At 42.5% G+C, this 12,863-nt stretch overlaps 1 protein-coding gene across 3 annotated transcripts in view; it reads left to right on the plus strand.

Annotated features, from left to right (window-relative positions):
* Positions 1–8,436, plus strand: part of syt3 (synaptotagmin III) — a 34,224-nt gene extending 25,788 nt beyond the window's left edge. For 2 of the 3 annotated variants that reach the window (XM_044332561.1, XM_044332562.1), the window contains exons 8-13: positions 1,764–1,982; positions 3,029–3,149; positions 5,118–5,289; positions 5,980–6,109; positions 7,246–7,339; positions 7,831–8,436. In XM_044332561.1, coding sequence (XP_044188496.1) covers positions 1,764–1,982; positions 3,029–3,149; positions 5,118–5,289; positions 5,980–6,109; positions 7,246–7,335 — 732 coding nt within the window. In that variant the 3' untranslated portion in view covers positions 7,336–7,339; positions 7,831–8,436. The remainder of the gene's footprint in view (positions 1–1,763; positions 1,983–3,028; positions 3,150–5,117; positions 5,290–5,979; positions 6,110–7,245; positions 7,340–7,830) is intronic. The other variant, XM_044332563.1, reaches the window with a different exon arrangement.
* Positions 8,437–12,863: the final 4,427 nt, after the last annotated feature.

Genomic DNA, 12,863 nt, shown 5'->3' on the forward strand with positions numbered 1-12,863 from the left:
AAGCAGCATTTTCCCCATTAGACCACCACTGTAAAAGAGACGTCTGTAAAGCTGTTGACAGGACACCTCGCACTGCAAACAAGGTCAATTATGACTCTTTCTATTATGAATTTTTGATGCGTGGAGGTTTTATATTTGTAAAACTTTCCTAAAGCCAAGAAAAATGATTTAAAAATCATCAAACATCACCACAGTGTAATGTCTATAAAGCAAACCCGGAAGCTAGAAACTTTTTTTGGCGTATGCGCCAGTTGAGCAATTCTTATTGGACTGAATGGGCGCCATTTTTGATCTGGTATCCAGCTCTTATAATACATCCCAACCACGCTTATTAGTAGGAGGTGTGTCGGATGGATCGCTAGATGGTAAAAAGTGGATTTTGCTGCAAGAGACCACTGTTTGCTTCCCGCCTCCAACCACGAGCGTCATGTTTCCAACCACGAGTCAGGACAAACATGGTGGTGTTTACTGCAATGATGATGAAGGTTGTGTACCTTTAAGGAAGTGTACATGTTTCAAGTGATCATTTCAATTCAAACCATGATCTTTAATTAACCCTAACCAAGTTGTTTTTGTGCTTAAACCCAATCAGACCGTAACCAAAGCGTTGTCACACCATTAAACATCATTATTTTTGACAGTGTGGGTCGTTCTGGAGGGCATTACTGCTGCTGCGTGCGTAAACATGAATTGAATGAATTTTAGACCTGTACTGTCATTTAATTATGAGGATGTGTTTCTCCTTTTTGAAGGAGATCAATGTAAACTCCTGACTCATGATGTATACATGTACATGTTTGTTTTGCTGCTTTCAGCGTAATGTGATTCATCCTACAGACAGTTAATCAAAGCTTTTAAATTCACTGCTCCAAGTCTCTGGTAGCTCTTCTTTCTCTGACATTTGATTCATGGGAAATGATGCCTTTTATGTTTCCAATTTGCTTGGGATAAAAAAAAAAGAAGAGCTGGGTGGTTTGCAGGAACAAAAAAAACAGCCAAAACAAAACAACAAAAACCCACCACTTACTGAAACTCAAACTTAAATCAGAGGGAGAAGATTTAGTACTGTACATGCTGCTGCTAATTGACAAGTGATCCTTGGCAAGCACACAAACACTACAGCAGCAGGAGATTAGTGTTAAAGTTGCTGCTTTTACAATAAACAAGGATCCTGCAGGAAAAGGGCCTTTAAAGTATTTCCACCAAATGTAGCTCAATTTTGTACCTCTCAGTTAAGCACTGTTCTCACCTATGTGACCTTTGCATTGATGGTTACATTCAAAACCACAGACAAAAGCTACAAGACAAACTTCTCCAGGTCGCCTCTCAGGTCATTTGACAACACTTAGTGTTTTGTTGAAGACACGTCCAGAATCCTTGGTGTCTGTTCTGCTGGTATGAAAACATATCCTTCGTTTGTTTGGTTGAGGATGTAGAGTTACACCTCATGAAAGAAGGCTAGAAATATCCTGTTATATGCAGCAGATGGCATATTTCCTTGCAAAATACAAGATTGTTTGAATATTCTGCAAGTGTCTTCAAAACAGCATGAAAGTGTTGTCAAAAAAGCTTACTGGGGTTTTTTTTTTTTTCAAAATCTTGCTTGAATTTATCTTTGAGAAAACCTTGTTTCATATCTGTGACTGGAATCATCGATGTAAAAGACTCAACTGTGAACACCGTGTTCACATGAAAGGCACCGACGGGCGGCTAGGCTAAAAAATTAATGCAAAGTCTGTCTCTTATTTTTTTCTCTCTCTTAGGTCCACAGAAAGACCCTGAACCCGGTGTTCAACGAGACGTTTCAGTTCGGCGTGCCGCTGAATGAGCTACATTCCAGGAAGCTGCATTTCTCCGTCTACGACTTCGACCGCTTCTCCAGACACGACCTGATCGGCCAGGTAGTGGTGGACAACCTGCTGGACTTCAGCGAGGGCAGCGGGGACAAACCCGTCTGGAGGGACATCGTGGAGGGCACCGCGGTAAGGACGGCGCCCCGAAATAATAGCATTCAACCGGAGGAGAAGATGCCCACGTTCCATTAGATTGGAGTAGATGAAATTTCAATGAGACTCGCGGCGATACGAGGCCGTTGCAGCTGCAAATTATGGGCCAAAGCAGGCAAAAATAGGATTGAAGCAGGGATGGAGCATATCAAAGCTGACACAAGTGACAGTTTCAATTCTAGAGGTGAAGCAGAAATTCATGCATTAACGGTATGAAAATGAATCAGAAACACAGGCTAGAAGAAAGAGAAAATGAATGAAACGTCATATGGAAGCGTGACTCTAAACGATAAATATAAATGCAACAACATATATGCATGCATCAGTACAACACTCTGCTCATATTATGTTCAATTTAGTTTAAAGATGCAGGTTTTGATGTGTGTTGCTCCTCATCATATTGTGACTCTTAAATGGAGTATTATTGTGCAGATTGGAAATTGTAAGCAGTATAGATTCATTCAGAATCTGGTAATGTGAGAAGAACAGCTCAGGAGAGTCCAGATAGATTGCTGGAGAGGCACCGCTGGTCACATCCAAACTTTTTTTTTTTATCAAGCGGTGTCCAAGTAGATTTATATGAAATATTCATAGAAGACTATTAGCAAATTAGACAGAGCAAAGTCTTAAAGATTTTTGGCATGGACCACAGGCAGAAAGAAGATCAGTAGATGGGAGAGGAGGGAGAGATGTAAAAAAAAAAAAGAAAGCCTGGAGAATCGTCACCTCTACTTAACACTTTCCCTCCACTCGGGGACATCGTCAGATTGGCATATGATTCATTTACAGTGACGGCACTTCCCCACTGCCTAAACACTCTGCCCGTCCACATTAAGAGACCTGCTGTCACCCGGCATCTGCCATAGATGTAGCTCTTTTCTGGCCACAGTCAATCATAACAAACCAAAGGATATCTTTGAGTTTTTCCTATCTGACTGTGTGTGTGTGTGTGTGTGTGTGTGTAATCACAGTGGCCCTGCTCCATTTCTAATCCTTGTTTGTGTGTGTGTGGTGACTTACAGGAGAAGGCTGATCTCGGGGAGCTTAATTTCTCGCTGTGTTACCTGCCCACCGCAGGCAGGCTCACCGCTACAGTCATCAAGGCCACCAACCTCAAAGCCATGGACCTGACTGGCTTCTCAGGTAAGGGATTAACACACATAGCAAGGACTCTGACTGAGAACTCATTTAAGGAAAAATACGACAGGAAAACAGCTTTAAAGGGGACGTATCATGCAGATTTCCATGTGTATATTTATATTCTGGGGCTCTACTGGAATATTTTTGCATGATTTACAGTGCAAAAAACAACAACAACATATTTATGAAAAAATGTATTTAAAAAATCCTCATTTATCTTGTACTGGTCCTTTATGCAGCCCCTCAGTTCAGCCTCTGTCTGAAACAGGCTGTTTTAGCTCCTGTCTCTTTAAGGCCCGCCTCCCCATGAGCCCACTCTCTTCTGATTGGTCAGCTTCAGGAAGCCCGGGAGGCTATGTAAACAAACAATAGTAGTCAGATTTTACTTCTTTTTCTCGTTCTTTACTTGAAATGGTAACTTATCAAATACATCTCTACATGTTCGAGCCGAAATCTGATCTGAAACGTGAGCGGAGAAGTAAACAACCGGCGGAACAACCTTAGCAACAACCTTAGCAACAAAGGCTACAGAGTGGACGCCCATTTGTCGGCAAGCATAAACATTGCAAACAAGGCGTGCAGAGCAGGCTGAAGCATTTTATACATGTTCACCCCAAGTTTTGGACCTTTGATCATGTTTAACATAGAAATTCAACATCCAAGCAGAACAAAAATAACATGAAAAAAATATGAAATGTCCCCTTTAACACCACCTGAAAAAGAAACTGCTACTGGTGATTTTGCTTTCCTGGGCTCTTTTAGGCTGATATGTCATTCTGATGGAGCCATGGAGAGACATTTTTCATAAAAAAAACATCATTACTGAAACCTGGTGCCAGTTCCTGAGAAGAAAAGAGTAACCTCCAAGAGCTTTCATGTAGCACCAAATAAAGAGGCAGAGGTTTCTCCTTCAGCAGCAGCCTCAATAGACAAAATATGTTGCATTTTCTTGCATGTTAAAGGGAACGTGCAAAAAAGTGAACTACCTTTAATCTTTTCTAAATAATTCCTTGAATGCACCAAACATCACCAGATTAATAATTTCTAACCATGAAAGGGAATCTCAGGGTGGATTTTTAACTTCCAGCAGTGGAGGTAGAGTTTATGCATAATGAATATATTACCTGAAGCTGTAAAGTATATTTTTAACAAACACAACCAGTAAAAAATTGTTAAAGCGTGTTTGGTTGGGAGCAAAATCACCTGCAGTTTTAGCACCAATTATGTCAAAGCGAGCCGACGCAAAGAGATAAAAAAAAAACAAAAAAAAAAACCAGCAATAGTTTCACTCGTGAGACAGATATCAAGAAATGTGATTGCTGATGCTAATTATTGTATTAACAAAGGCATTTTATTCTCTAGTTATCCTTCACTTAAAGACGTGATGATTGCAACGTCCTCTCAGATTAAACGAGATCTCAAATGATAATGTCCACACGCAGTTATTATTACCACAGTGATCCCAAGATGATTGCAGCGCCTGAAAGATGCTTAAAAATGCAGCATAAACCCGGAGTCGTGTGTGTGTGTGTGTGTGTGTATGCCTGTGTGTGTGTGTGTGTGTTTTGCCTGGCTGCTGTCACCGAGCTGCACATGTTGAATGGATAACTGAAGTGATTCAACCTGTGCTGCTTTTCTCCTTTTGTGTTCTTAATCCAGCTTTGCCAAGGTGACTTGATTTTCATGCCTTTTATGTGTTACAGACACGGATACCTGTGAGCATAATACCGAACAGCGCTCGCAGGAGTCCCCCTCTTATCTTTTTCTCTCTGCTTCCTCCCCCTCTCTCTCTCTCTCTCTCTCTCTCTCTCTCTCTTTCTTCTTCGCTGCTTCTCATCTCACCTCCCTCACTTCCTTTTTTTCCCCCCTCTCTTCCTATTTCCTTCTACATCATTTCCTACCTCATTTTCTCTCCTTACATCTCCTCCCTCCATATCTTTCTCTCTCTCTCTCTGTATCTCCTCCTTTCAGACCCGTACGTGAAGGCCTCTCTGATATGTGACGGGCGCAGGCTAAAAAAGAGGAAGACCTCCATTAAGAAGAACACGCTGAACCCCACGTACAACGAGGCGCTGGTGTTTGACATCCCCAACGAAAATATAGAAAGTGTATCCATCATCATAGCGGTGATGGATTATGACTGGTGAGGAAGCTTGGCTGTTATTATATCGCAGCCCCGGGGCTTTAAGATGGAACCGATCATTACTGTGAAGAGCGCTTGTTTATTGAACGTGTGTTAGCACATGCGGCGCGATGTTTGCTGTTTGCTTTTGGGGCCGACGCCTTTTTTGACGATGTCGCGCGCCTGTGTTGAACACGACGAGGGGGGCCCCTCATGAGTCAGCCTCCTGGTGGACGTCCCCTGTTTTACATAGACAGGCACCTCATGAATAAGCATGATTTATGCTAATGGTGAAGGAAGAAGTGTAACCCTGCCAGTGTTTCTCTGTCTGCTCGCTCGCAGCAACACTTGGCTGGCTGATGTGTTTGTGTATAGACGCACAACCGCCCTATTATGTAGTCTGCCCTCCATTTGGCATCTCCTGTGTGCTTTTGTATGTTTGTGCTCGTGCCTGCTCCCCCGCTGACAACAAGCTTTTATACAGGACTGTGTGTATTTGTGAGCTGCTATTCAATATCCTTCTACAGCCGTTGTACTCTTTTCCCAGTACTCAAGGTTGATAAATGAGACTCACTCTGTCTGTATCTTACAAGTCCTCTCTCTCTCTCTCTCTCCCTGTTTTATTGTATCCCCGCTCCCTCCCTTTCCTTTCCTCCTCTTCCTGCTCTCTCGTCCCCTTCGTCCATCCTCACGTCCCTCGCTGCGTGTCAGTATCGGTCATAACGAGGTTATAGGGATGTGTCGTGTGGGCAGTGAAGCTGAAGGTCCTGGGAGGGAGCACTGGGCGGCCATGCTGGCCAATCCACGCAAACCAATAGAGCACTGGCATCAGCTTGTGGAGGTAATGTGCATATAATCAATTATGTTCATGTGTGTGTGAGCGTGACTCTATTTGTGTTTGTGTGTACCACGAGTACAATCTCATAGCAAATGTGTGTTATATTTAGTTCTTCTGTTGTTGCGGGCCATGATAACCAAAGATAATGATTAGAAGTAGTGGTAGATGAGCCTTTGTTGGGCAAGGATGGGATTCAAGCACAGTGTAAAGGTCCAGAGATTGGTGTGTAAAGCTTCTGACATAGCTAGTGGCTATTTAAGGTGATGGCATTCAGATTAAACTGATTATCAAGCCAGTGTAGGTTAACCTGGGCAGATACAGTGTAGATATAAAGCAAGGTCAGGCCTCCAAGTATCTGCTCTTTGCTTGGATGAGAGAATGGTGTCACCTGTCAGAGGGTTCAGCAGATTTACGACAGCCTGATACCCGCTGCTTCCATGGGAAGAATATTTCCTAATGTGTATTGATAACTGCTTTTTATTCCCCACCACTAAATATGGTCGTAATAATAATAATGGAAGTGGTAGTGGTGCTATAGCATAAAGGCTTGTATATACGCCATCAGAAATACTTGTCTGATGGTAGAATAGCTTCAGAAACCACTTCCTCCCTTACACCTTTCCGACGTCGGATTGGGAGCGGTTGCGTCCGACAACATCCGTAACTTTCTCCAAACCGACAATCCTTCCCGACTCACAGAATATGACGTGCTTTACAATCCGTACAGCATCCTCTATCTTTAGACCCTCAAACTTCTCTCTCAAGCCCTCTTTTTTTTCTCTCCTTCCTTTACACAACTATTTCTGTCACTTCTTATGCGAAGTGCCACGCTGTGTCAGAAGCAACACTATGAACGCCTTCCAGGAGAGACAGTCTGAAACCGTTATCCTCGTTATTTAAGCAATATTTTGTCTTCCCTGTTTCTATGACAGTCAGCTTTTCACTCCACTTTTGAGCGCAGCTGTTCAGAAACAACTGTAAACACTGTAAAAATGCTTCTTTTGGAGCGTAACTTGGCCTTGACAGTAGGCTAGGTGTGGTAAAAGAACACAGTAATGTACTTCAGTGAATATATGAAGTGGTTTCTTTCTGTTCTGTTGTGAAGAATTAACATGACCTAAATCTCTTTTCCATTGCAGGAAAAAGCAATTGGTACATTTATGTCAAAGAGTGCAACAACACCCTCCCCTAAGCCGCATATCGTGGTGGACAGTCCTCACTCCGATTAAAAACGTGAGCCTCTTCTGCTTTAAATCTTACTCCTTTCACACTGTAGAACTGGTTTGTTTTTCTTTTTTCTAGGTGACAGTATATTTTGGAATTGGTTTCATCATTCCACAAACAATCGACAAACACCTTCTTATTTCTGCATGTAAACAGGACTCGCTATAAATAAAATATAGTACACATCCACATACTCGGCAGCATATGCTCTCAAGTCAGATTTACACTGGAAAACTGGTCGATTCTTTAAAAGCATGACCTGACTGTGAGTGTGTGATAAAGTGGAGGCTGCGGAGCTGTCAGATGTAGGAGCTCTAAGGCAGAAGCATCTGTATAATCTAGATGTTATGGGTTATGTAATGCATCTACCCCTCCTCCCTTCAGACTTACAGTACTGCATACTGTTTATGTATTCTCTCGCCCCCCCCCCCCCCCCCCCCCCCCCCCCACTGTCTCTCTTCCTTAATCTGCCTCTTCTCCCTTATTCTCTCTTTCCTCAGGTCATTATCATCTCTCCAGCTCCAGACTTTTCCTTTCTTTCCTCTCATCTGTGAATAATTCTCACCATCAAAGAAACGAGAGACGCGGAGACACTGCTAGTGTCCAACTGCTAGTGCTGTTTTGCTCCTGCTAATGAATCCTCCAAGTCCTCTGCTGCCGTTACCGAGCCAGGGTTAAAATTAATTCATTAAAAAAAAAATTTAAAAATATCCATCACAAGCTACACTTTGAGCATCAGACTACACATTTACAAACACATGCCGACACTAAACGAAACAGCAGGACGGATATCGGGTGTAAATTTGGATTCTGGCAAGTGACACATACATATAACTCACACACACACACACACACACACACACACACACAGACATATACACACACACACACACACAAACGCACTAACACACACAGAGTTTGTAGTATGTGTGTAGTCCATGTGTGCTTCAGAGTAGTGTAGTATTTCATCTAGGAGGAGTGTGATGTGATAAACTTTTATCTCTTGAAAAGAAACAAACAAAAAAAAAGAAAACATAAAAAAAAAAAAGAAAGCCATCTGAGAATGGTCATTTCAACCAGGACCAAAGGTTCATGCCCTTGTACAGACTATAAAAGAAGAAAATCACTATGTCGATATTTTTCTTTGCAACTCTGGTGTACAGTATAAACCGTACTGTATAGGAAAACATCTCATGTAGTATTTAGCAGGACAAAAACATCCATGGCGGATTCTCCTGGCCATTTTGGACCACCTTCTCCAGGCTCCGTACCCCCTCTGGTTTTTAGACTTATCAGGCTTATTTTTCTCCAGAGGAAAGACGACGTCGACGACGACGAAGTGTCCGGTGGTCTTTATTGATGTCAGAGGAGCGGGAAAAATGAGGACAGACTCACTAGTCTAAGCATGTTACGCAACCTTGAAATGTGTCCCTCTTCCTCATGCTTTTTCGTCACGATTCTCATGGTGCTCATCGAGTTTTTTTAATTTTTTCCAGATTATTTTTGCTCTGTCGTTTGTGTGATACATCATACATATAACTATCAGGAAAATAGTTGCCATTTTTTTTTAAATTCCACTGAGGATGAGATGGTGCGAGAGACATAGACTATTGGATCGTCCCCGGCTTTCTGGCCAAACTGGAAGACTTTTCCTAATATATAGGACAACATGGGTTGAAACCTGTGTTTAGGAATCGGACCAGCATCTGTTTTGGAGCGCACTCGCTGGAGGATGTATCCCGACGGGAAGGATATCCACCGTTCTGTTTTATTTTTCTATCATTCCGGGACTTTTTTTCTTTTTTTTTTTTCTTTTCTCAAGAAGATCATCGTCCGGCTTCAACTGAGAAAAATCGTTCCACCATCATGTCCCTGACGAGACTTTAGAAGGACACACACGTCCGTGTCGCTTTTATTAGTGTGTGTTTCCGTGTTTGTGGGTGTGTGTTTGTTTTGTATTCGTGCGCGTCTGTGTGTGTGTGTGTGTGTGCGTGCGTGTGTGTGTGTATGCCTGTGTGTCACTTGTGACCTTGTGCGTGACACGTATCTGTCTTCTTCTCCTCCCTCGCTCCCCAAAATCCCAGGCATCCACAGACTAAAAACGCTCGTCTCGGAGCCAAACGTGTCTTCTGTCTACGTGTCTTTACAAGGAGCCATTGTGTGTGTGTGTGTGTGTGTGCGTGTGCGTGTGTGTGGTGTGTGAGAATGTGTGTGTACTATACGTGCCTCATTGCACTAGGTGGGGAAACACTGTCTTATCATAGACATTAGTTTGTATTGTCTATGTCGTCTCTGAAATCAGCTGCCAATCATTCCGCCCTCCTCTCTAACCCTTTGCCTGATGTAAGTAACTGTGTTGATTGTGTACTTCTTTCAGTAATTTGTGTACTGTATGTCCGAGGGAAGAAAAAAAAAACAACAAAAAAAAAAAAAACCAGATGGCACAGTGATTGAAAATTAAATCGTTGGGTGTGTTTTGATTAAATTTAAGGGAAGAAACACAAAAAAAAAGAAAAAGAAGAAGAAAAAAAAAACCATCTGAGGCTCATTTGTTAACGGCCTACAGATCAGGACAAATTTAGATCCCCTTAAAAAGCAAGAAAACAAAGGAGGAGGTGTTGTGAGAAAAACAAGCGCCTGGGATTTCTGCACTTCCTGTGTAAAACCTGATATACAGACTTATAAAGCCATGTCTGTCACCGCTACTACGACTACTACTGTAACCTCAGCAAAACAACAGTACAACACCTCACTACAGCTACTTGTATTGCTATCGTCGCCATTTCCCTCTCATCCTCTCCTCACACGCACACACACATTACACACACACACACACACACACACGCTCACCTTTTAACGGAGGAGTGTTTGTGTGTGTGTGTGTGTGTGTGTGTGTGTAGTTGTGTAGAGGGATCTAGTTTCTTTCTCTTTACCTTTTGGACCGTGGAAGTGCAGTGAGACTTACCGGTGTACTTAATCGGGTATATATATATATATATATATATATATATAAATATATATATATATATATATATGTACGGGAGGTGACACACAATCCCGTATTATACCTGCAAGTATTCTGTGTGGTTTGCCAGCGTCGGGGGGGATTATTGATCAGCTTTTATAAGTAGATATGGTATTGAGCCATTGGTCTCGAAGCCCCATAATTCTCTCTCTCTTTCCCTCTCTTTCTCTCTCTCTCTACCCTATTTAGCCCTTGTGTTACTGCCTGGTGATAGATTACAAAACTCATAGTGGAACCAGCACATTCCCTGTTTTTCTTCCACCCTCCCTCCCTCCCTCCTCCTCCTCCTCCTCCTCCTCCTCCTCCTCTCTCACTCTCTCTGTTTCTGTCTGTCTGATTACCGTCTGATTACTCATTCTCTCCTCTAGCAATCCTTACCTTTCCTACCGCTCTAACTCCCCTTCTATCTCACATCCTTCCATCTTGCCCTCTTTTTTTTTATTCTTTCTTTCTTTTTTTTTTTTTTTTTTTTTACGTATGACACCCCCTTCCTCCTTCCTTCCTTCCTTCCTCTCTATTCTCTCTCTCTTTCTTTCGCTGTCTTCTCGTGTTAGTGCAGTTCTGAATGGTCATGGGGAAACATGTTTGCATGCTTATATTAACATGAATGATGTCAACTTGATGCAATGAAAAATTATATAAGTGATGCTTTAAGCAAAATCTGACAATGAACTTGATACTAATACTACTAATGATGACTCAATGGAGACCTAGCAATTGTTTTATCTCTGTGGTCAAAAACAACAATGATGAAATAACATTGTTTATGCTGTATTTATCTTTCTCGAATTGGTATTTCTTTTTGATTTTGGGTTGGTTTTTTTTTTTGGTTTTTTTTTATATATAATTTATTCAAGAGGTTTACTTTTTTATTGGTTAACACTGAGAATTTGAGTGAGAGGTTCAAGTCAGGGCGATTGTTTCAGTCAGGACAGCTGTAACCAGGTCGCAGGATGTCGGTGAATGTGTAAGTAACAGTGTGACTGAAGCAATGATAATGGAAATAAAGGATATGTATCATCCAGTATTGTGTGTCTCTGACTTCTTTGAATCCGTTGGGTTGGGAGGCAGGAAGCTACTGTCACACACTGCTAGGCGGTGTGCTATATATAAAATGGAAAGCCCTGAGCATTTCACATGTACATAGTCTATATTTGACTCAGGCATGGAAGGTAAGACACTCTACCTGGACAGAGGAAGCCTGAACCCAACTTTTTTTTTTTTTTTTTTTTTTTTTTATCACCAAGCTCTCTTGACTTTCTCCTGTGCAGAAAGTACATTAAGTCGTGTGTAATTATTCAGCCACTTTGTCATGAATTCTTTATTGTGGCCGCATTTTGCCTAAATGCAAAATGGAGCACGGCTGCTTGCCCTGTGTGTGCTTTCCTCCATCTGGCCTCCTTACTTCTATTTTGTCTCGCTTTATTTTTAAAACACTCATATTATTTGTCATGTGGTTATTATCTCCCGTTAAAGCGAAGATGCCCACCGGTAGCAATCTGCAACTCCTGGGCTGCTGTAAAGCAGAGAGCAGAGAGAGAGAGAGAGAGAGAGAGAGAGGAGGAAGACCCAGCTCAGATGTGCAGGGGGATGACAGAGAAGGAGGAGTAGGAGAGGATTAAACAAATGAAGGAGGATGAAGAGAGGGAGAATGCCAGTGAGGAGGAGGAGGAAGAAGAGGAGGAGGAGGAGGAGGACACAAATGGGAAAACCTGGAGAGGAGATGCGGGATGTGTATGGTTGTGTGTAGAAGCGGAGACAGTAGGTGGAGGAGGATAGTTCTGTATATAGACACACTCATCATGGGGCACCTGCAGCAAACTGACAGTTAACAGTTCAAGAAGAGCGAAACACACACACACACACACACACACACACACACACACACACACACGTGACAACGCACCAGTTAGCAAAGCTTTAATGCTGTAGACTGTTGAGAGAGAAACGTGGGAGGGGAGGAGGGGTTGGGGGTGGAGGGGAGGGATGAGGGGAGGGGTGATGGGAAGGGGGGGTGGGGGGGGGTACTGCTGTCTCCATGGCAACGTTCCCACCGTGCAAAAAAAAAAAAAAAATCATTTAGTCGGAAAGACATTTCACTCAGTTCAGTGAGCTGAAAGAGGCAGAGAGGGAGGTAGGGGGGGAGCAAGTTAGAGACTGGGGGAGGTGTGCGATATAAAGCTGTTTGTATCACACTGGAGGGATTTATCTAAAGTAAGCTGACAGCGAGGCATTAGCCCTTATTGCTAATATATCTGATTATTATGCATAATGATAATGAATTCCCTCGCATCATTAAAGATGAATGCAGTAGCTTTGGGTGATACTTTGGTTTTTACAATTCTTGACAGCACCATCTGCACGTAGCCAAAATCTACATCTTTATGTAACATGTTTAAATTCACTTAATGCCACGACATCACCTGCACACCACCTACACTCCTCATGACCGGGGACTCCAAACTCTTTGTTTTTTCTCATCTTGAAAATGCTGCGCAAAGGGACTCC

This window comes from Thunnus albacares, chromosome 17 (genome assembly GCF_914725855.1).
Source record: "Thunnus albacares chromosome 17, fThuAlb1.1, whole genome shotgun sequence".
NCBI classification, from domain to species: Eukaryota; Metazoa; Chordata; class Actinopteri; order Scombriformes; family Scombridae; genus Thunnus; species Thunnus albacares.